The 20,655-nt window shown below is 50.1% G+C and overlaps 1 protein-coding gene across 5 annotated transcripts in view; it reads right to left on the bottom strand.

Moving 5' to 3' along the window:
- Positions 1-3,238: 3,238 nt before the first annotated feature.
- Positions 3,239-20,655, bottom strand: part of FBXW11 (F-box and WD repeat domain containing 11) — a 66,979-nt gene continuing 49,562 nt past the window's right edge. For all 5 annotated transcript variants that reach the window (XM_048319779.1, XM_048319782.1, XM_048319780.1 and 2 more), the window contains 8 exons: positions 14,441-14,578; positions 13,765-13,883; positions 12,989-13,238; positions 11,801-11,919; positions 11,180-11,290; positions 10,569-10,647; positions 8,951-9,139; positions 3,239-5,570 (listed from right to left, as the gene is read on the bottom strand). In XM_048319779.1, coding sequence (XP_048175736.1) covers positions 8,978-9,139; positions 10,569-10,647; positions 11,180-11,290; positions 11,801-11,919; positions 12,989-13,238; positions 13,765-13,883; positions 14,441-14,578 — 978 coding nt within the window. In that variant the 3' untranslated portion in view covers positions 3,239-5,570; positions 8,951-8,977. The remainder of the gene's footprint in view (positions 5,571-8,950; positions 9,140-10,568; positions 10,648-11,179; positions 11,291-11,800; positions 11,920-12,988; positions 13,239-13,764; positions 13,884-14,440; positions 14,579-20,655) is intronic.

Raw genomic sequence — 20,655 nt, 5'->3', positions numbered from 1 at the left:
TCTCTCCTCCCCAAGGGAAGGGAAAGGTTTGGGGCAACGCACCCTGGCCGCTTCCCTACGCCTCTCTTCTCTTCCTCGCTCGGAGCAACCCTGCTCTAGAGGGAAGGTTTGTGGCCCGACCAAATGCTGCTGGTTCGGACCTTTCCTTGCGCAGCTCGAGTCCCGCGGGACAGGGTTGGGAGCAGCCGGGAGCGCGTCCCGGGGTCCAGGGGAGCCCCCGGGCACGGGGAAGGAGCCGGCGGGATGTCCCTGCAGGATGTCCCTGCCCGCTGCCAAACCAGCCCCGGCCCCACCGAGGTGTCTGCAGAGTACTCCCAGCGCCTTTTCCCACTCAATCCAGCCCGAGGGGCTGCAGGGTGGGGAGCGCAGGGGAATTATCCGGCCAGGGGCTGCTCCGGGCTCAGCCGCGAGCAGACGGTGGGAAAGACGAGACGGGAGAGAGGGTGGTCCCTGCAAACCCTTCCAGAGGCAGCCGTAACCAATTACGGTTCCCAATTACGGCTCCCAATCACCGCTCCCAATTACCGCTCCCCCAGCGCCGATGGTGCTCAGGGAAGGCAGCGGGGCCGTTCCCAAAGGGTGCCCATCTCTAGTGCCCGGCTGGATACACCCACCTCCTGCGCAGAGATGTACAAAGCACAAGGAAAATTCTGCGGGATCTCTCTTTGGTTCAGTTGTGATTTTGATCTGTTAAATTACTATTTACAATATATAAAAAAAAAAATATCTCAATCCTAAAACAAAACGAAAAATCTTCTAAGGATAAAAATGAACCATTTCAGTCAGTGCTCCCAGATTTCAGTGGGCACGTGCCACGTGTTTAGTGATGATGGAAACACCCGGGGAGACTGAGCGAGTTCAGACAGCTGAGAGCAGAGAGGCCTCGACTCCCTTCAGTCCCTCACCCCGCTGCAGTGCCTGGAGATGTTCCATGAGGGTGTTACCTTCAGGCTTGGGTAATCACCGCTGATCTTTGTCATCTCCTGCTCTGAATTCAGTTCCAGAGCAGAACAAAAGGCCTTTCTGCAGAGGGCACAGAGCTCTGCTGTGGAGCCTCCGCCACCCAGAGCGAGGTTTTGTCCTGGCGTGTGGATGATCAACAACTGACTCGAGTCCTGTGTCAGCACCACAGAGCATTGCACAGATGTTTTTAAAGTATCCAGGGAGAAGCGGGAGCTTGGAGAAGCCAAAGCTGGCTCCATCCCCCCTCCCTGCCGAGCCCAGAAGCCGGGGGCTGTGGGGCAGGGCCGCCCCAAATCCTGTCACTGTCACAGAGCACGGGCTGTGCTCAGCACGGTGGCACAGGGACAGCCTGTCCAGACACCACGGAGAGCCTGGGCGCCAGAGCAGCATCCCACGGGAGCGTTTCCCACTGCAGGGATGGCAGCTGTGTCTGGCAGCACATCCAGGGAGAGGCTGCGCTCCTGGAGACTGGGCCTGGCCTGGGATTTTTAGCAAAAGCTCTGCTGGGATGGGGAGCAGAAAAGGGTCTTTTCTAAACTTATTTTTTATATTATTCCAATGCTTTTTTCCCCTTCATGCCCCCCCATGTGGGCAGCAGGGGAGGGGGGATTCTGCCCCTGTGCCCCCTCAGGTGAGAGCCCAGCTGCAGAGCTGCCCCAGCCCTGGGGCCCAGCACAGGAAGGGCCTGGAGCTGCTGCAGCCAGGCCAGAGGAGGCTCCAGCATGATCCGAGGGATGGAGCAGCTCTGCTGGGAGGAAAGGCTGCCAGAGCTGGCATTGTCCAGCCTGGAGAGGAGAAGCTTTGGGGTGACCTCACTGGGGCCTTGCAGGGCCTGAAGGAGCTACGGGAAACCTGGAGAGAGACTGTGGAAAAGGGACTGGAGGGACAGGACACAGGGAATGGCTTCCCAGTGCCAGAGGGCAGGGCTGGATGGGAGATTGGGAAGGAATTGTTCCCTGGGAGGGTGGGCAGGCCCTGGCACAGGGTGCCCAGAGCAGCTGGGGCTGCCCCTGGATCCCTGGCAGTGTCCCAGGCCAGGTTGGATGGAGTTTCCCTCTGGAATTTTGCTGCTCTAACCCCATCCACAGGCAGCCCCGGGAGTTTGGGAAGGGCTTGGTAGGAGATGCTGGGCCTAAATGAGACCCTGGTGCCTGTGGGGGCCCCTGAAACCCAGCCCTGCCCTCCTTGCCCACCCTCCCAGGGCACTGCCCAGCACCACGGGCACTCCATGCTCAGGACAGCATGTGGCTCCCATCCTCTGGTGGGAGGGGAGAGTCCAAAGGGGCCCCAAATCACTCCAGGATGGGTGGGAGCACCCAGGGGAGCGGGGCCTCCACAACTTCCCTGGGAAGTCCTCTGGTGGGAGGTAACAGGCAGCTGCTAAAGGCTGCAAGGGGAAACCCACAGAACAACTGAACCCAAAGGCCACCCAGGTGAGGTGGAATGGAAAGCCTGACCTCAAGGTTTACACTGCAGCTCCATCCCAGAGCTTTTGTGGCTTATTTGGATAATGATACCCAGCAAGGCCTTCAGAACCTCTGTGAGGAGCTCTGCCAGGCTGCACTTCCACAGAGCACTGCTGGCACCAAACAGAGGGCACTGGACTCACTCTGCCCGAGGGCAGCCTCAGCCTGAGCAGCAGCAACGCTGCTCCCAACACTCCTACCCAGGATCAGGAGTGGGGCAAGGAGAGCAAGAGGTCATCTGCACTGGAGACATTCTGAGGCCTGGCTTTGCCAGTGCTGAGCCAGAACTGCTCATTTGCTTAGCACAGAGTTTATGACACCTCCAAAACCATCTCAGGTCAGTGCCTCCCAGACACCCACCAAACCCAAAAACTGAACAAGTCACTGCACAGCAGCTGAAGAAAGCCCAAGGCAAAGCTTTTCCTGAGTCAGAGCAAGCTCTGGAAGACTGCATTGCTCAAGACATGGAGATTCCTTCAACAAGCCAGGAGATGGGTAATACTGTAAAAATTCTATCTACACCCTTGGTAAAGGAAGAGAAGATCCTTGTGATGTTCCTGCAGAGGCAGTGGGGTTCAGACCTCTGTGATGGGTGAGTGAGCTCAGCTCCAGCTCTCACTGCTCCTCCCAGAGTCTGCCCCAAGAAAGGGAAGGGTGGAACAGCAGCTGCCACCACCCGTGTCAGAGCAGGGGCTGGGCTGGAAGGGCAGAGACCCCTCCCATCAGCCCAGGCTGCTCCAGCCCATCCTTAACCCACCCCGACACCGAGCTCTGCTGAGGTGACATCACTCATCCGTTCATGTGACAAATTAAGTTCAAACTTTTTTTTATTAAGCACATTCCACAGTACAAAGCTTTAGATCATGAACGATATCTGTACAATTTAACAGTTTCAAGAAGCTGTTCATACACCAACTTTCCAAACAGATAATTGGCAAACATAATTACAAGTTAGAATTAGACTATCCCAGTGCTTTGAAACATTAATATCGCAGTAATGTACAGTTGCTCAATTATGGTTAGCAAAACAAAGTCCAGAGTGCAGCCAGGATCACTACCATGAATCCCAGGAGTCGAGTTCCTTGGGTGCCAATCACAAAAGTCCACTGCTATGTTACACAAAGCACAAAGAAGTTTAGACTGCATGTTCAAATATCATTATCTCCCAAGGAAAAACAGGAATTTAAATCTTACACATGCATTTTTAAAAAAAGGACTCCGCTCTTCAGAAACAAAGAACCTTTTTCTTCAGGGCTGCGACAGATGTCTCTTTTTTAAACAGTTTTAATATTAAAGCTATTAGATGAGAAGGGTAAAGTAAGACACTTGCACAAACTACTGTCAAGCTTACCAAAAAGTGACCTCATGGACGCTCAGGAGCGAGTTTACTCTTCTGGACTTCACCACATTCGCTCATCTCGATGAATAAATAGCTGGAGTAACACGGGGATGGGAGCTGGGCTCCCCGGGAAGGGCGGGAGGGGAGCCCTGCAGTGCCCCCGGGGAGGGGCTGGGCTGGTGACACCTGGAGCTCCCCCGCTGTCCCTCGGCACCGCGCAGGGAAAGGCAACAACCCAAGAGAGCCAACACTGCTGCCAGCACAGAACAGCACAGGACGGACACAGAGCCGGGGAAGCGCGGCACGGCCCGCGCCAGCCGCGCCCGCCCAGGGCGGCGGGGACAGAAAAGCCACGGGGCCGGTGCCGATGGGAAACTCACTTTGCATTGCTCCACGCCTCCTCCTGACCCAAGGACAGCGCAGGGGGGTTGTGTGACCACACAAAGGGAAGGGGACACTGGGAGAACTGAAGAAGCAGCTATGGAGGCTCCCTAACAAAAGCCTGGAGGAGCCAGGACACGGCAGCCGATCCTCCCGGGAACCCAGCACGGGCACAGGAAGCAGAGCGGTGACTGGAAGGAGCTCCTCTCCACCGTCAGGAAGTGTCACAAACCAAACATAAATAAATGGAACTTTGGCCCATGGTTCTTCTCCACTGAGCAGCCACACTAATGCTACCGAGGACATCAGCGGGGGCTGCGAGGCCCCACTGGTGTTAGAGACACACAGCTGCAAATCCCGCGGCACAAAAATATAAGATACAGAACATAAATTAAACAGTTTTTAATTTTTAAAAAGTTTAGAAATTACATTTTAAAATATGTAGTTCCCATTAAAAAAAAACCAAAAACGAAACGAAAAAAACAAAACCAAACCCAACTAATGAATACTGAAAACCTCCTTTTGCGAGACAATGTCTAGGTAATCATGTCACCACCAGTGCCAGGGGTCAGGATGTCCTGCTGCCAAGTGCCACCACGCTGAGTGTTAGTGTGAAGTGTCAGGACATCCCGAGCCTGGCACCAGAGGCTCTGCTGTATGTACAAGGTATCTACATGCTTACACAGTATCCGAGATGAGGGAAGCACACAGGGAAGGAGGGGGGACTACAGCAAACATCAGGAAGCGCAGGACGGCGAGTACAGAGCACAGGGCAAAGGAAAAGACAGTGCTATACAACTAGCTCAGATAACCTAGCCTGAATTGCAGGGAATCTTTAATTTAAAAGAAATTATTGGTGCAGAAACAAGTAAACTGTAATCCAAAAATATTACTGAGCAATTCAGAAATATTTCTAAGAGTCCAACGTACACCTATGGAACAGAACGGGCTCTGAACCTGCCATGGGGAACGCCTAAAGGACAGTGGTGACTGGAAAGCAAAGCTCTGTACATTCTGGGCATGTGTTTGGCACCCAAATTTCATTGGAGAATGTTTTTTTTTTTTCTTTAAAGTCAGACAAAAGTGCAAAGCAATATAAATTAGGCCAAGTCCTTTCTTGACTTCCGATTTATATCTGAAAAACAAGCCATCAGAGTTCAGTTTCTACGGACAATTTACATGTGAAGCTTTGGATTTCTCACAGCAGGGAAGGATAGGCTTCTGAAATTCATCTACTCCAAGTCAGTGAATTTGTAGCAAATTCAAAGACGACCACTGAGAGCAGGAAAGATTAAGAAATTTAGATATAGAATTGTGCTGCTTTGCATCTACACAGCATCTAGAACCAATTCTGACTTTAGCTGTCAATCATCTTCAGGCATGTAGTAGCCAAAAATCCAGTAGTTCAAGACTGTGGAACCCTGAAAAAGACAAAAGACAAGTGAACTGAGGGGAGGCACAGAGCAAACAGCACCCAGAGGTGCTCAGGCCCACAGCAGCCTTTGCATCCAGGCTGAGAGGGAAGGGCAGAGCACGTGCAAGAGGTGACACCTGTGCAGCACAGGGAGAGCTGCTGGCCAGAACTCCCCACTGCAGCCCCTCCTGCAGGGGAGCTGTCCCCAGGGGCTCTGGGGTGTGCTCCGAGCTCCACAGCAGCAAGAGCCAGGCTCTCCAGGGCTTTGGCAGTGACCCACAGGCAGTTCCCTTCCACAGAGGCAGAGGCACAGCCCTGGTGGGCACAGCCAGGGACCCTCCAGCTCAGCCCCCCAAACCCCAGTGCTGTTCACTGAAACAGCGACCATGGGGACTGTCCTTTATTCCTCACACTGCAGAGCAAGAGTTCTGCACAGGAGGCAAGTTCAGCTGCTTTAATACATGAGCAGCTTTTAGGAAAACACACAAAAACCTCAAATACTTTGATACTCCCATGACCTTTTCCAGGCTGATAGCTCCATTATCAGCTTGGAGGCAGGGTAAGGTCTGACTGTCATTAAATCTGAGCTTTGGTTTTACCTGCCACTTCCCAAAACCATCTTTATGGACTAGGGAGAATTTCCCTCTTCTGATATGAAATTCCCATGAAAGGTTAAAACATCCTTAGGCAATTCCCCTCAGCTTCCCTTCCCTCAGCCCAAGGGCTAATGCTTAATACCAGAATATTAGACTATCATATGGGAACAATTTTTATCATGTTACAATAAACAACAGGAATTCAACAGAAAGCAATAAAACTCTCACAGCCAACTGCCAGGACTGTCAAAAATGATCCACTTTGAAGAGCCTCACATTGCAAAGCCTGTAAAAACGTGTGCAGGGCTGCTTCAAAATTCACAAGACTGTGATGTTTGAAAGCTTATAAAACTGTTTCATTAAATGTCATGATGAAATATTAGCTGTTTGACCAAAATTTTATACAGATTTAGGGTTTTTGGATTCTGAAGTCAGACAAACCTGTCAAAAAGTGACATCACAGCATCTCTGCAGTAGAGGAAATAGCTGTTCAGGGAATGTCATTACCAACACCAACAGCTCCCAGGATGAGGGGCTGCGTGGTCCCAGCTGTGCCTCCCGGGCCAGGCAGACTGAGCTGTGCAGAAGTGCCAAGTGTGCAGGATGTGAGCAGCAGAACCCCCTGCCAAAGGCATCTCACACTGTCCTGGCAAATCCCAAAGACAGAGCCGGGAGGGTCACATGAGGCACCAGCAAGGTGCCGAGTTCTTGACCTGAGGGAGCGGCTGGAGCTGGGCCAGGGCAGGCTCAGGCTGGAGAGCAGGGAAAGGTTCTTCCCCAGAGGGTGCCGGGCACTGCCCAGGCTCCCCAGGGAATGGGCACGGCCCCGAGGCTGCCAGAGCTGCCAGGGGTGCACAGGGTGGGGTTGCTGGGGTGTCTGTGCAGGGCCAGGAGCTGGATCAATGATCCTTGTTGGTCCCTTCCAGCTCAGGACAGTGTATGATTCTGTGTCTCTTTTGCCCTTAAAACACACTGTGTGGCTTTTATATGAATCAAAACTAATAAAAGAAGCCTGCCCAATCTGTAATTTAAAAACAGAATTTGTCCATCTCAAATTATCATTTTAGTCAACAGAACCAAGCACTGATGCAGGACTGGAAGGTAGATGGAGACTGTTGACAAAATGCAGCCTGTTCTACCTGCCTGAAAAGGCAAGAAAAATAAAAAACAGAATTACTCACAGAAAGGAGGAAAACAAGTTTTCCGTTGAGAGGGAAAATCATTCAGGTTCAACAAGCCTTGGAGGCCCCACAGCAGCAGCTCACTTAGGTCTGGATCCAGTGGCACAAAGCCAATGCCAGGAGCAGGACACAGTCCCTGGGGATGTGTCAGTGACAGCATCCAGCTTTCCACACGGATGCATTTACATCCTCTGGGATCAAACACACAAGGCAGGCAGTGCTGGAGGCCCTGGCTCCTTGAGGAGTTTAGGAATTATGTCCTATGGAGTTGTTTTTAGCCACTCCCACCCTGTACCAGCATCCTCAGCAGTTCAGCCTTCCCAGTTGTCCCTGTCCCGCCCCAGGAAGGATGAGCCAGTCCCTGAGTTTCACTAAGCCACCCCTGCAGCAGTGCTCTTAAAACCTGCTGTGAGGGGAAGGTTTAAGTGGGATTCTGCACATGGCTCATGTTCACAGCATCAGTTCTTCCTTATTCCAGGGCCTGATTACAGGAATGCTGAGAGGCAGCTCAGCCTGGCAATGGCCAACTGCTGGCTCAGAGCCTCCCTGCAAAGCTGTATGCCAACAGATTCAAGTGTCAGATCCAGAGAGGGCACTGCCCTGGCGTTTTTAAAAGGAGTTCAGTAGCAGGGAAGGCAGCCAACACTTCCTGAGGTGAAAGAAAACTCTTCTTTAAGCAGGAGCACCTCAAAGTGTGTCTGCACAGGGGAAGGGATTTCCTAGCCAGATGCAGAGATCCTGCAGGAGTGCAAAAACCTGAGGAGCATATTGCCACAGCAGGGACAAATGTATCCAGAGAGATAATGAGAATCCCTTCTTACAGGAAGGCTTTCCACACCATGTTTAAGCAAAGTATTCATTATCTACTTCAAATAAAATAAATCCTTCCTGTTGGGGCCATGTCACTCCCAGCTCCTCTTGTTGTGGTGTCTCCAGTTCCTTGGAAGCACTGGCAGAGCCTGCTGTGCTTTGGAAGGGCAGTGCCTGTGTTTCTGAGTCCCAGCACTCACAGGTGTATTTTGAAGTGCAATTGTTGGCAGCAATAGAGAGGAAAAGAATCCACACTCCCAACAAAGGGCTCTGAGCAGTGACTGGGACAGGGAACCCAACTACAGCGAGTTCCTGGGCTCTGCTTCATTCAGCCCTGAGCTGTGCTGGTGAGCTCTGAGCTTCCCCTGCCACTTGTGCTTCTCAGGGAGCTGCTGCTGCTGCTGCCCAAGGCTCAGATCCCTGCAGAGGCCCTGCACTGCTCCTTCCACAGCTCCCCACAGCCAGCACGTACACGGAGAGCTCCAAACAGCTCCAATTTCATGGCACAGCTGGAATGCCTGTGCCATACACCAAGCCTCCTCGATTCCCAGGAATGCTGTGAATACATGACAGCTCTCTAACATGCCTGAACACCCAGTTATAACCAGGAGGGATTACAGAAGGGGGTAAGCCAACAAGACATGCTGGAGCATGACCACACAAAGACTAGATAGGGAAAGGAGTGGCATAAAAAGGTTTTATTTTCTTAAGGAGAACCTCAGCTTGTTTAACTAAGCCAAGCTGCAGGCAGAGGGAACATTTCAGACATTTCCCAGATCCAACAAACGAGGGAGCCTTACCTTCTGAGGGCAGTAAAGTGCAGACTGTTATCTGGAGATGTAGGTGTATGTTCTAGATGGAGAGCGGGTCTCGTTCTGGGCACTCGGTGGCACATTTAAGAAATCCCAAATCAGAATTGTATCATCATGGGAACTACTAATGATCTGAAATTCATCAAACTGGAGCCTAAAGACACGTCCTGAATGTTCCTGTGGGCAAGAGGCAAGCAGTCAGCAAGGCAAGAGGGAAACACGGCAGAGCACTGGTATCACACAGCTATCTGGACACACAAAGTGTGTTCAAATTCTGCTGTGCTGACTAAAAAACCTTCATAATTACACACACATTTAAGGAAAGCTGCTTTTGTATGAGAATTCTTCACAGAAAACACACGGCTCTCAAATCCAGTGCTGTACCCTGAGCCTCCCTTGGTGGGGCCAGCCCAGCCACAGGCTGAGATTGTTCCAGACAGAAGCTGCCCATCCACCAAGGAGCAGCAATTTCTGCCCCTGGCTGGCACTGATGCTCTGCCAGGGCTCCTTCTCCTGCAGAATTCTCTGCTGGATTCTGCTTTTGTGCAGCCCCAAAAGAGCACATCACAGCTCCACCCTGCTGAGAGGATCCTCGGGGCTCACACACCAGCCAGGAGTTCAAACGCTGCCGTAAGAAGGGGAGTACATGCTCCAGCAGCTCTTCCAACAGATCTCAAAGTGGCACCAAGAAGCCCAGAAAAGGCTCTCCCCTTAGTCCTGCTTACCCATTCTCATTAAATTTAAAGTGAGGACTCTGCCTGTATTGGAGAACTAACCCAAGCTGGCAGAGCGATCCCAAACTCCAACCTGAGCTACAGGATACCCACAGAATACAGAAACAACTTTTTCACTGAAACTAAACAGAAGAATAGTTAAATCTTATCTCTATATCAAGACAAGTGAAGAGAAAGAAAAAGGAGAAGCATTTCCAGCCACATAAGCACTTCCCCAGGTGTTGGAAAGACCAAGCACATGCATCACCTACAGTCAAGGACTCTGAGTTGCTACAGGCTTGTCAAACTGACTCCTGAAGTAAAATTCCACACACATTTGGGTGAAAAGAACAAGGAATTCTTTCCCCCATCTATTTTTAATTAAGTCTGCTGTCACAAGCCAAACCCCTCATTACAAAGAAAAATATAACTTAAGCAACTTAAGCCTTAAATGACAGTCCTCTGAAGGGCTGAGAGCTCCTGTGGCAATCTGCTGGACTCAGCCTCCCCTCCTCCCCCTTCCCAGCTCTTCCTTCCAAAGTGAAGGTTACCAGAAAACTTTGGGAAAGGCTCACAATATTCTTGCCCCCTTTTTAATAAGAGGAAATTTAAAACCAGCCCTACAGAGATACTAGGGAAACACACCAATACCCAGAGTGATTTGATAAAGTATCATGATGATTTCTTTTTCTTTTAAGAGTATTTGAGAATCTCAAACCAGAAAAATTTGATCTTTCATTTAAGGTCAGATGCAAATCATTCAGGATATGACAATACAGTTTTCTTCATTCTTAAGCACTACGGACTTCATAAACCATCCTGGCATTCCCACCTATCCCACAATAATGCACTAAACACTCCAGACAACCCCCAATTAATTAACTTTTACTTACCACTAACGTACGCAAGCATAATGTACTTGCTGGAGCACGAGGGTCAAGAGCAGCTTGCAAGTCCCAAACTTTAATTTTGCTGAAAGTAAGATAAGAAAATCATTATGAAAGCATAGAAAATAACATCCAAAGCCCTGGAAAGCTTGCCAGGTTTTCCCTATAGCTAGTTCCCCAGGATCAAGCATATTGTGAGAAATACTAATGCTCAAGCTTGTAAAAGCCAGGTAGTTTTGTGTTTCTTTGCAGCAGCCATTCCAGTGATGGCTCTGTGATGGCTGCGACAGACAACCTGACAAAGCACACACAAACCCCTCTGGAATGTGGGAATGAAGCTGGGCCCACCAACCCCAGGCAGACACTGACCCCAAATAAAAGGCTACAGACAAACCCAGTTCCACAATTGTTTTCACTAACTCTCCAGGCAGAGGAAGAAATGGAGAATCTGGATGTGGATGTAACTGCCATGAATTCACAATGCACTGCAGACACTGAGCAAGCCAGAGGTGCTCATGGAAGGGAGTCCTGCCCTCAGCCCCACAGAAATGGTCTGAAGACTCCTGAGAGCCCCGCATGAGAAAAGCAAAACTTTTCAGAACTGCTTTCAAACCTACCCATCATAGGCTCCACTAACAATCCTCTTGTTGTCGAACCTGATGCACCGAACCAGCTCTTCGTGGCCTTCTAATACTCTTAAACAGGCACCACATTCAATGTCCCAGAGCCTGGGGAGAACACAGGAGAAAGGCTGATTCCCACACCCAGGGTTAAGCATCTCCTGCCTGGCTTGCTGTGGGAGGTATGTAATTTGCTTAAAAAGGTGTGTCATTCAGAGCAGCTGCAGTACATGTACCAAAATTAATGCAAACATTCAAAAGCACATGCAAGTAAAGCTCAGCATTATTCTGGGAAATTCTAACAAGTTTTTTCTATTCTCTGTAAACCACTGATTAGAAGTTCAGAAAATAAGAAAGCCAGAGATCAATGTCTTCCCCATCTCTCCCAGCAGAAGACATGGTGATATAGCAGCAGATAAGAGGCTTTGTTCACTTTGAAACCTGAATGTCCCACTCTTTCACGGGGTACTCCCACACTGAGGTGAGCCCCATTCCTAAACCATCTGCTCCAACGGCAAGCCACGCCAAGGAAGTTTTGCCAGCATCCAAGTGCAGGGAAATCGTGTTCTCAGGTGAGAAGGCCCCCGTTACACAGGGCCAGCAGCTCGTGGCACCCACCTGATGGTGTTGTCTGAGGAGCCACTGACCACGAGCCGGTCCCGGTACTGCAGGCAGGCGATGCCGCGCTTGTGCCCGTTCAGGGTCCGCACAAACTCGCACGTGCTGGTGCTCCACACCTGGGGACACGGGACAAACCCCTGAGAGCTGCACCAAACAAGGCTTCTGCAGTGCAGGAGAAGCCACTACGAATTCACAGACAGAAAGGCCTGAGGCTGAGCTCTGCTGGACAGAGCAGTGAAAACCCACAGAGCATCTTTAGAAGCAAAGAGCAGGGCCTGGGCCCCAGTGGGGACCCAGCAGTGACAGAGCCACAGGCACTGCTGTGGCACCAAGAAGAGCTGGGGGCTGTACATAAAATATTTTCAGGTGGCAGAGACTGCTCCAAACGATTTCAAAAATTTGATTACACTTGGTAAGTTAAGAATCGTTTTTAAGAATGGAGTTATCAAATGCAAAACTCTCACGTTTTTTACCAAAGAAATTACTAGGAAGCTTTTAGTAAGAGAAGGTCCTAACGTGGCCTTTAAGCTTGGTCTTAACATTAAAGGATTCAATCAACTTTGCCCATTTTTAATGAACTGTAATTGAAGTCGTAATGCAGAATATCAAGTGGCTCATTTTCCAACACAGAGTGCAGCAGGATCTCTGGCAGAGATTTGGACGTGGAACTGCCAAGAACCTCTTGGCCCAGGCTAAGGCAGCTCTGGTTCACAGAGGGCAGGGTGGAAATGCCTTTGTTATATTAGTGCACTCTGGGTAACTCAAATCTTCTGGTATGTAACAGCCTTCAAATCCAGCCTCTGAATCCTTCAGACATGGCACAGCCTGGCTGAGCTGCTGGGAAGGCGTGGTGAGGAAAGGCACTGCTGAGGAATTTCACGTCTGGACAGAACTGCCAAGTGAAATTAAAAATACCACTGCAAAAAGGCACAGGATGTGCCACATTTAACAGAGCAACTGATCTCCAGACAGAGTTCAAACAGCAAATGGGCTTTGCTTTTCTGCAGCTGTACAACAGAAGCCATGAAAATATTCCAGTGCAGCTGTGTGCCCCAAGTCACCAGCAGCCAGCGAGAGGACGCTGCTCACTGAGAGACACCAGAACTGCTCCTGAAGCCCTCAGCTGCTCCAAGTCTTTCCTTGGGAGCCACACGGCCCTGGCTGGAGCAGAGCTGTGCCACTTGCCTTGATGGTCCTGTCCCCCGAGGCTGACACGATGTACTTGTCATCGAAGTCCACCACGTTGACCGCAGCCCGGTGTCCCACCAGGACGCGGCGCAGGGTGATGTCCGTGGGGGAGGCCATGTCCCACACGGCGATGGACCTGTCCTTGGAGCACGTCACCATCAGCCCATTGCTGAACCTCAAATGGAGCACAGCCTCGTTGTGGTGGATCAGCGTGTTCAGAACTTCACCTGTATTTACATCCCAGACTCTGCGGGAGAGAACAGCGTTATCCCGAGGGAAGCTGATGGCTCTGCAGGGTATGAACATGCACAAGCCTGCTCTGGTCTCTAAGGGAGAGCTCTGGCTGGCTAGAGCCCTGGCAGGGCTTGGGGAAGGCAGGAAGATGGTGCTGGAAGTGTCCTCAGTGCCAGCAGAACTGCAGTCAGGCAGTGCTCCTGGGTACTGAACACCCTCTCAGTAACAGTCACAACTACAAGATGTCAGAGGGAAACCCTAACTAAATAAATTATTGTATAGTTGGCCATCAGCCACTCCAAAACTTCAGGATATGCCTTGAATCCCTTAGGTCATATTCCTTCAAAATTCCTAATGCTAAAATAACAAAATAGATTTGGAAATAAAATCTATTTAATATGATGCTTTGCCAAATATGAATATCTTGCTTCTGGAATACAAATATCCCCTTTATCTTAGGGATGTTTTCTGATATTTAGAGATTATTGAAAATATTCCCAGCCCTGATATTCAAATTATTTCTGTGCAAGAACATTCACCTCACTGTAGAATCTGAAGATCCAGTTACAATAACTCTTTCATCATATTGCAGACAAAGAACTGAGCCAGTATGTCCCGTTAATACTTTCAAACATTCCAAGCTTGTTTTGTCCCAAATCTGTTAGAAACAAGAAGGGTAAATGGTTTAGCAACATCAAGAACATGGATCCAAGACTTGAACATCGTCACAGCTACAAAGAAGGGAGGAAAACCAGGGACTTCCACGAGTCGTGAGTCTGTCCCATCAGTGGGCCTTGTCCTTCCCTTTAGCTTAAGGAAGTTTTGATGTAAGTTTTTGAGAGAACAGTAAAATAACCAGCCCTCATGAGGAGATCAAATCCTGTCTGGCCAAAGGAGTGCCAGGGAGGATGAGCATGGAAGCAAACTCCTGGCAATCAAACAGCCACAGCCAGAGACAGCAGCACAGAGACCTCCCCCCTCCTGTGGGAACACTGATTTCAAGGCACATCTTTGCAGTCAGTGGAAGGGATCCCTGGCAGTGCCCCAAGCTTCCAGAGCACAGTGCAGGTGAGACTTTGCCAGGCTCAGACATCCCACCCTCACCAACCACACACACACACACAGGGTCCCATCAAGAGACACCAAGGAAGCACAGGCAGCTCCCCAGGGCAGAGCCCACTCAGCTGCAGGGAAAGGACAAAGAGAAGTGCTCACCTTAATGGAGTTATCTCGTAGGCCACTGATGATCTTCTCATCATCATACTGTAAACAGTAGACCCCTTTGCTGTTCTCGGAGCGGCACTGGATCCTTTGCAAGTTGTGCCTCCCACACCTCCAGTTGGATTCTATAGTCTGACCAGAGGGCAAAAACAGGAGTTGGGCCTGAGGCTGGAGCAGGACTGTCCCACACCCCACCAGCTTCCCACTTTTGCACACACCATCCTTGAATTTGAAGGATATACAACAAATATCTTCTCCTGCTCCCAATAAATACACACAAACCACAATGAATTAGAATTAGCACTTGTGTAATTTGTCATGACAAAGGCTGTGTTTATGGAGGAAATCATGGTCAACCAACCCTAATGAGAATTTCCCAAGGAGCCATTACAGAGATACATTCCAGAACCCTTTGGTTCCCCCCATATTTATGCAACCAACCAACAAAAGCAGCAAAGATGAAACCAGGAGCTCACATATCCAGCCTCACCTGAGTGACCAACATTACAGAACTGCTGAGTCCAACACGTGGGTGAAGGGATTTCCTGGGCCTTCCCTTCCCCTACCCAGCCATATCACCCATAAATTGTAGTTACACACCTTGGAAAGGGGTTTGACAGATGAAACCCTCCTGAAAGTACCTAAAACCTCGATAAAAATAAAGCTCACAGGAACTATAAGGTTTCAAATAACCCAAACCTGCTTTCCTCCCCCCAGTTAAAATCTGTGGAAGGGTAATTCTCAACATTTTGATTCTGAGAGATATTTTTAAGGAAAGAGACCTGACGGGCCTTAAAAAGCTGCAAACTATTTCACAGCAGAACCAGCATGATTTTCAGGTCTTAATCAGCTTTATTCCTTGTTGGAAAACTGATGCTGGGTTCAAAGAAATGTAGGGGTTTGGACAGGAAGATCCTAACTCAACCATAAGAGAATCTGTGCCCAGAACCCCAGGACAACACCTGCAGCACCTGGGCAGGCTGGGATGCTTTCACCTTCCAGTACAGGCACCAGAACAGGCCATCTGTTTAGCTGTTTCCCTGAGATTCTTCCCAAACACTGCATGGAAACCTGGGCAGAAGCTGACAGACTGTCAATTTGCTTGGAAAAGCATATTTATTACATAATCCTAACTTCCAAAGCAGTAGCAGGCACCTCTGCAGCTCCTCCAAGACTAAAATTGACTGAACCCTCAGTAAAGACAGAAGTGGAGTGTGACTGTGACATCCCAATTCTAGGAAAACATGTCTGCTTCAAGGGAAAACTGTCTTTCCACTTTGTTTTCCATATGTGTGCTCCTTCAATTGTCTCCCATTATGAAATTTGGAGAGAATTATACCCAGTCCTAATACAAACCTGATGTGCCCCAGGAATTCGTCTAAATCATAAATGCTAAGAGATCCTTCTAGAGGAGCAGCTGACAGGTCACTCATCCCCTCTCATTCCCTTCCAATCTGGGGGGGAAGCCAATGGAATCAGGACAGTGAGGGCGTCGGTTTGGGATAAGCTGTCCCGGCCAGCCAGTGCCCTGCTGATGGTCACACTGGGACCTGGGCTCAAACCTGACACTGCTCTGGGTCAGCCTTGGAGGGAACAGCCCAGCTCATCACCTTCCTTGCTCAGCATGGAATGCAGGCTTGGAGGGGGAAGGACAGGCAATTCCCAAGCTTTATCTCATCTGGGCTAGGAGAGCAGGACTGCAGCTCATCAACTGCTCTGACCCTCAGAAACAGGAGAGGACTGCAGACATTAACAGCAGGAGCCAGTATAATTACAGATCTGAAGGCAGCAGATTTAAATGTGCAACAGTAACACTGGAGACAGAGGAGATAAAGCATCAGAGATCCCAGTTGGCCAATTTCAATAGTTTTAGAAACTATTTATGTTCTGAACAGTCTTAAGGGAGAGCTTCCCCAAAGCCCTGTTCTTGGACAGCTCTGCACTAAGCAGTTGCACCAAGCATGTGCCAGAGGAGCCGGGAGTGCTCAAACTCCCCAGGAGCACTTCCACACTTCAGCTTCCTGTGACAACCACTCCCAACAGCTCCAGAACACCTTGGGAACCCCACAAATCACAAATGCTGCTGGTCACAGCTTCCCACACAGAGCAGCCCGCAGCGGAAGTGTGCTCACCAGGCACTCGGGACACGAGCTGGCTCAATTCTCACAGGTTCACTATAGGAAGCTACTTCAGCTGCTCCCCACAAGAAAATGCTGGCTTCAGATAAAGGCAACTCAAGTCTCGTGTGTATCTCTGTGAGGGCAGTAAGTCACATACAGGTGCACACTTCACTTCTGTGAGTAGATGTCATTCCATGTAGCCATTATGTGCTGTGGCTACTGTGGGAAAACAGTGCCTGTTTTTGGAGAACTTGTAAAATCCCCTCACGCTGCCTTAATTCCTGGGATGCTGGGAAAGCAGCCACGACACACAGAATGTACAGCAGCACTTCCCTGGGCAGCAGAGTGAAACCAGATGTGCACATCCAGAGAAATAACATTTGAGATGACTGAACAGACTGAGTGGGTGGGCAACTGGAGGACCCTCCGAGAGGAACATGGTTAATGCAGAACTGGCAACCACAGAAAAGCTTCTGCTGTAGGGCATTTCTGGTTGTTGCTCCATGGTGCAGTGAGAGAAAGTCTTCATCTGCACCCTCCTGCCAGGAGATATCCTAACTGGATACACCGAGCAGGGAGGACAGCAGGTATGAGGGGTGAGATCACTGTGCTTATGGACCCTTAAAGCACCAGGGGGTGAGGGCTGAAGAATCCCACAGTTTATTTGCGTATCTGTGGTTCCACACCAACACCAATATATCCAACACCCACTACTGCATTTTCTACAGATCCCTTCAAAAGTCTCCTCTGCCTCTGAACTCAGGTTTCCCAGTTAAAAGTAGAACAGTCTCCCGAGTTCACACCCCCAGTTTCTCACACTCTCCTAAAAGCTCACCGGAGCAACAGCAGCAAGGAGCTCACAAATGCTGCACAACCAACAAAATCTGGACATATAAGGGATAAATACCGAGCATTTGCCAAAGCATTTGCCACAGCAGGAGAGCCATTTGGCAGCTGAAGTGGTGCACAAATGGACTGAAGGAAAAGAAAGCATTTCGTGAGAAAAGTACAAATAGAAAATAGTCCAAGATGTAGAGGTATAGCCAAGCCTTGACCATGCCAGAATACATTCACTGGTGCAAAGATGCACAGTGAAAAAAATGCAATTCATCTGGATTAACAGCTGGAACACTAACTATACATTGGAAGTGTTAAGGATAATCTACTAGGAACAGGGGGTTTTTTTCCCATTGGATAATGTACACTATGTTCAGCTCCTTGGCTAACAATTACATTTTTATCCTTGTGAATGTTATTGCAGAGTAAGTGGGTTTATCTTAATCCCATAAACCAAGGGGTTTCTGTTCCCTCTGAATACACAATTCTCCTACAGGACAAGGGGGGCAGGGAAAAGCAAAAGGAACATCCACATTTGTTACGTATGTAGGGATTTCTCCTGACGCATTAGGCCATGAAAATCCAACCCTTTGTTCTTCTCATGCTTTCTTCAAAGGGAAAAAGGAAAATCCCTCTTGACTGTGGCAGAGGGAAGGCACAAATAAATGAACTTGTGTCACCAGGGTAGAGAGGGCTTAATAATTAATTCATGATGAAGTTAAGAGGGTTTGATAAGCAAAGACAAAATGACAGATTGGCCATGGCACGAGGTTCTCTGCACCCTCGAGGTCTTTCCTCTCTTGGACACTCTGAAGTCTATTCGGATGAAAAAGCAGCATCAAGCTCTTGAAGAAGGATTCCCCAGATCCTGGCTTGACTCTGGAATTCACTGCTGGGGCTCCAAACTGCTGAGAGACAGTGAGGGGCAAAGAGTTTTCATAGTGTCTGCATCAGCCTGAAGAAGAAAGGCTGTGAGATGTTAATTTCCTCGAGGGCTCGGGCTGCTCCCCAGGACTCTGCAGAGAAGTGGCTTTCTGGCTGGACTCAGCAAAGCATAAACAGCGAAGTCCAGAAATCCAAACTACTCTAGACCAAAAGGAAACGGAAGCTTTTCCTAGCAAGTTTCTCAGCAGAATTCAAGACCAAAAGTTCCTGATATTTGCAGCTGCTTAGGTAAGATCCAGATGTGACAATACAAACTGAGGAGTGTGACCCCTCTCTGCATGGGACTGATGCTCTAAGTACGGAGCTGCCCAAAGGCCACCAGGTACAACCATCCCTGTGCTCTGTCCCTCGCTGCAGCTTTGCTGATCCTCTTCTAAAGCCCCATTTTAAAAGCACAGATCGACCTTGCTGTGCTGAGTGAGATCAGTCTGGGCAGTGGAATATGCTGATGCCTTACAGAGGAAGAGCAGGCTTGGAGAAATTGCATCAAAGCCCACTGACAAGCAAGGATATAGAAGTGACTCTGGGAGAAAGCTGACAGTGTAATACAGACCGTGGAACCAAGCCTGAGGAAAAGGCAGTTGGGTTCTCCAAGTGTCAAAATGCTGTTAGACACCTTAGGCGAACCAGATAAAAAAGGCAACATGAACTGCACTCTCACACCCAAAGAACAGTCACCCAGGGACTGTCAACAGCATTGGGACTGTCTCACTGCCCAGGGTGCTGGGAATGCCTGATGTGCTGAGGGAGGCACAACACACCACTGAGGAAGGGCATGAGAGACAGGGATGACCCCAAGCGCAGCTGCACCTCGTCCCTGTGCTTCTGTCTCTGGAGGCTGTGCTGGCCAGCCTGAGCTGACATGAGCTGTTCTGCTTGCCCAGGTAACGAGTAAAGAATCCACTCAACTCCCACTGAGGAGTCCTGGAACAGGAGGATGCAGAAGGACCAAGCTGCTCTTCCCTGAAAGGTCTGTCCTGGGCACCAAGCCCCTCTGCAAACACAGCCTCAAAGCAGAGGAGCCCAAAGGGATTCCTGGGCAGCATCTTTTCCATCCCTGCAGCTGCCATGATCACAGTAACACACCCTGATGGCTCTGCCTGGTTTTCTCTCAGAAGATCTTCATTTCCACTGATTTCCACCACACTTAAGACTAAAATGTCAAGCTTTTATGTTACAGGTGCAACATCAATGCATACAGACCTTAAATGCATTCCTGCTTACACCAAGGCAATGGAGAAGTAACTGCTGTAACTGCCAGACCTGGAGAGGGAATCTTAAAAATACAAGCCAGTAACAACGAAAAGAGCTGGGGGTCCTCTGAGGCACTTTAGTGACACATGTATACCTCACCTGACCACAGTAATGCTGCTGAAAACCAAAATTATTGTACCTTTTTAGTTTCATTGGAGACAGTAACTCGCTTTATGCACAACACCATGGAAAGTACAAAGTTCACACAGTCACTGAGTATCCTCAGTTAGAAGGGACCCAAATGGATCATCAATCCAGCTCCTGGGCCTGCACAGACACCCCAGCAACCCCACCCTGTGCGCCCCTGGCAGCTCTGGCAGCCTCGGGGCCGTGCCCATTCCCTGGGGAGCCTGGGCAGTGCCCGGCACCCTCTGGGGAAGAACCTTTCCCTGCTCTCCAGCCTGAGCCTGCCCTGGCCCAGCTCCAGCCGCTCCCTGGGTGCTGTCCCTGGCCCAGGAGCAGAGCTCGGAGCTGTCCCTGCGCTGCCCTGGGCAGGAGCTGCAGCCCCGGGGAGCTCTGCCCTCAGCTCCTCTGCTGCAGCTGGACCAGCCCAGTGCCCTCAGCCGCTCCTCGGGCGGCCCCTCCAGACCCTTCCCCACTCCTGGCTCCCTCCTTTGGACGCTCTGGAGCAGCTTTGGATCTCTCTGATGTTGTGGCACCCAAAGTGCCCCAGCACTGGAGGTGAGGCTGCCCCAGCCCAGAGCAGAGCGGGACAATCCCTCCCTGGCCCAGCCTGATGTCCCCAGGACAGGGATGTCCCTCCTGGCTCCAGGGCACTGCTGACTCACATCCAACTGGCCATGGACCAGCACCCCCAAGCCCCTTTCCAGGGGCTGCTCTCCAGCCCATTTGTGTTAAAAAACAGGAGTAATGTGGGCAAAGGCAACCAAAGGAGCCAAGCCAGGGCCCCACCCCGTGGTTGGGGCAGCTGAAAGGGGAGTTCAGAGGAGAGAGCTGAAATCTGTGCCATGCACCACAACAACTTGGTCCCTCCTGCTCCAAAGCCTCCCCTTTCCTTGGCCAGCTTCATTTTTAAGAAATGCTTTTTGGAAA

The sequence above is a fragment of the Corvus hawaiiensis genome, chromosome 15 (genome assembly GCF_020740725.1).
Source record: "Corvus hawaiiensis isolate bCorHaw1 chromosome 15, bCorHaw1.pri.cur, whole genome shotgun sequence".
Lineage (NCBI taxonomy): Eukaryota > Metazoa > Chordata > Aves > Passeriformes > Corvidae > Corvus > Corvus hawaiiensis.
Note: the sequence above shows the minus strand (reverse complement) of the source record. Positions and strands in the feature narration are given on the sequence as shown.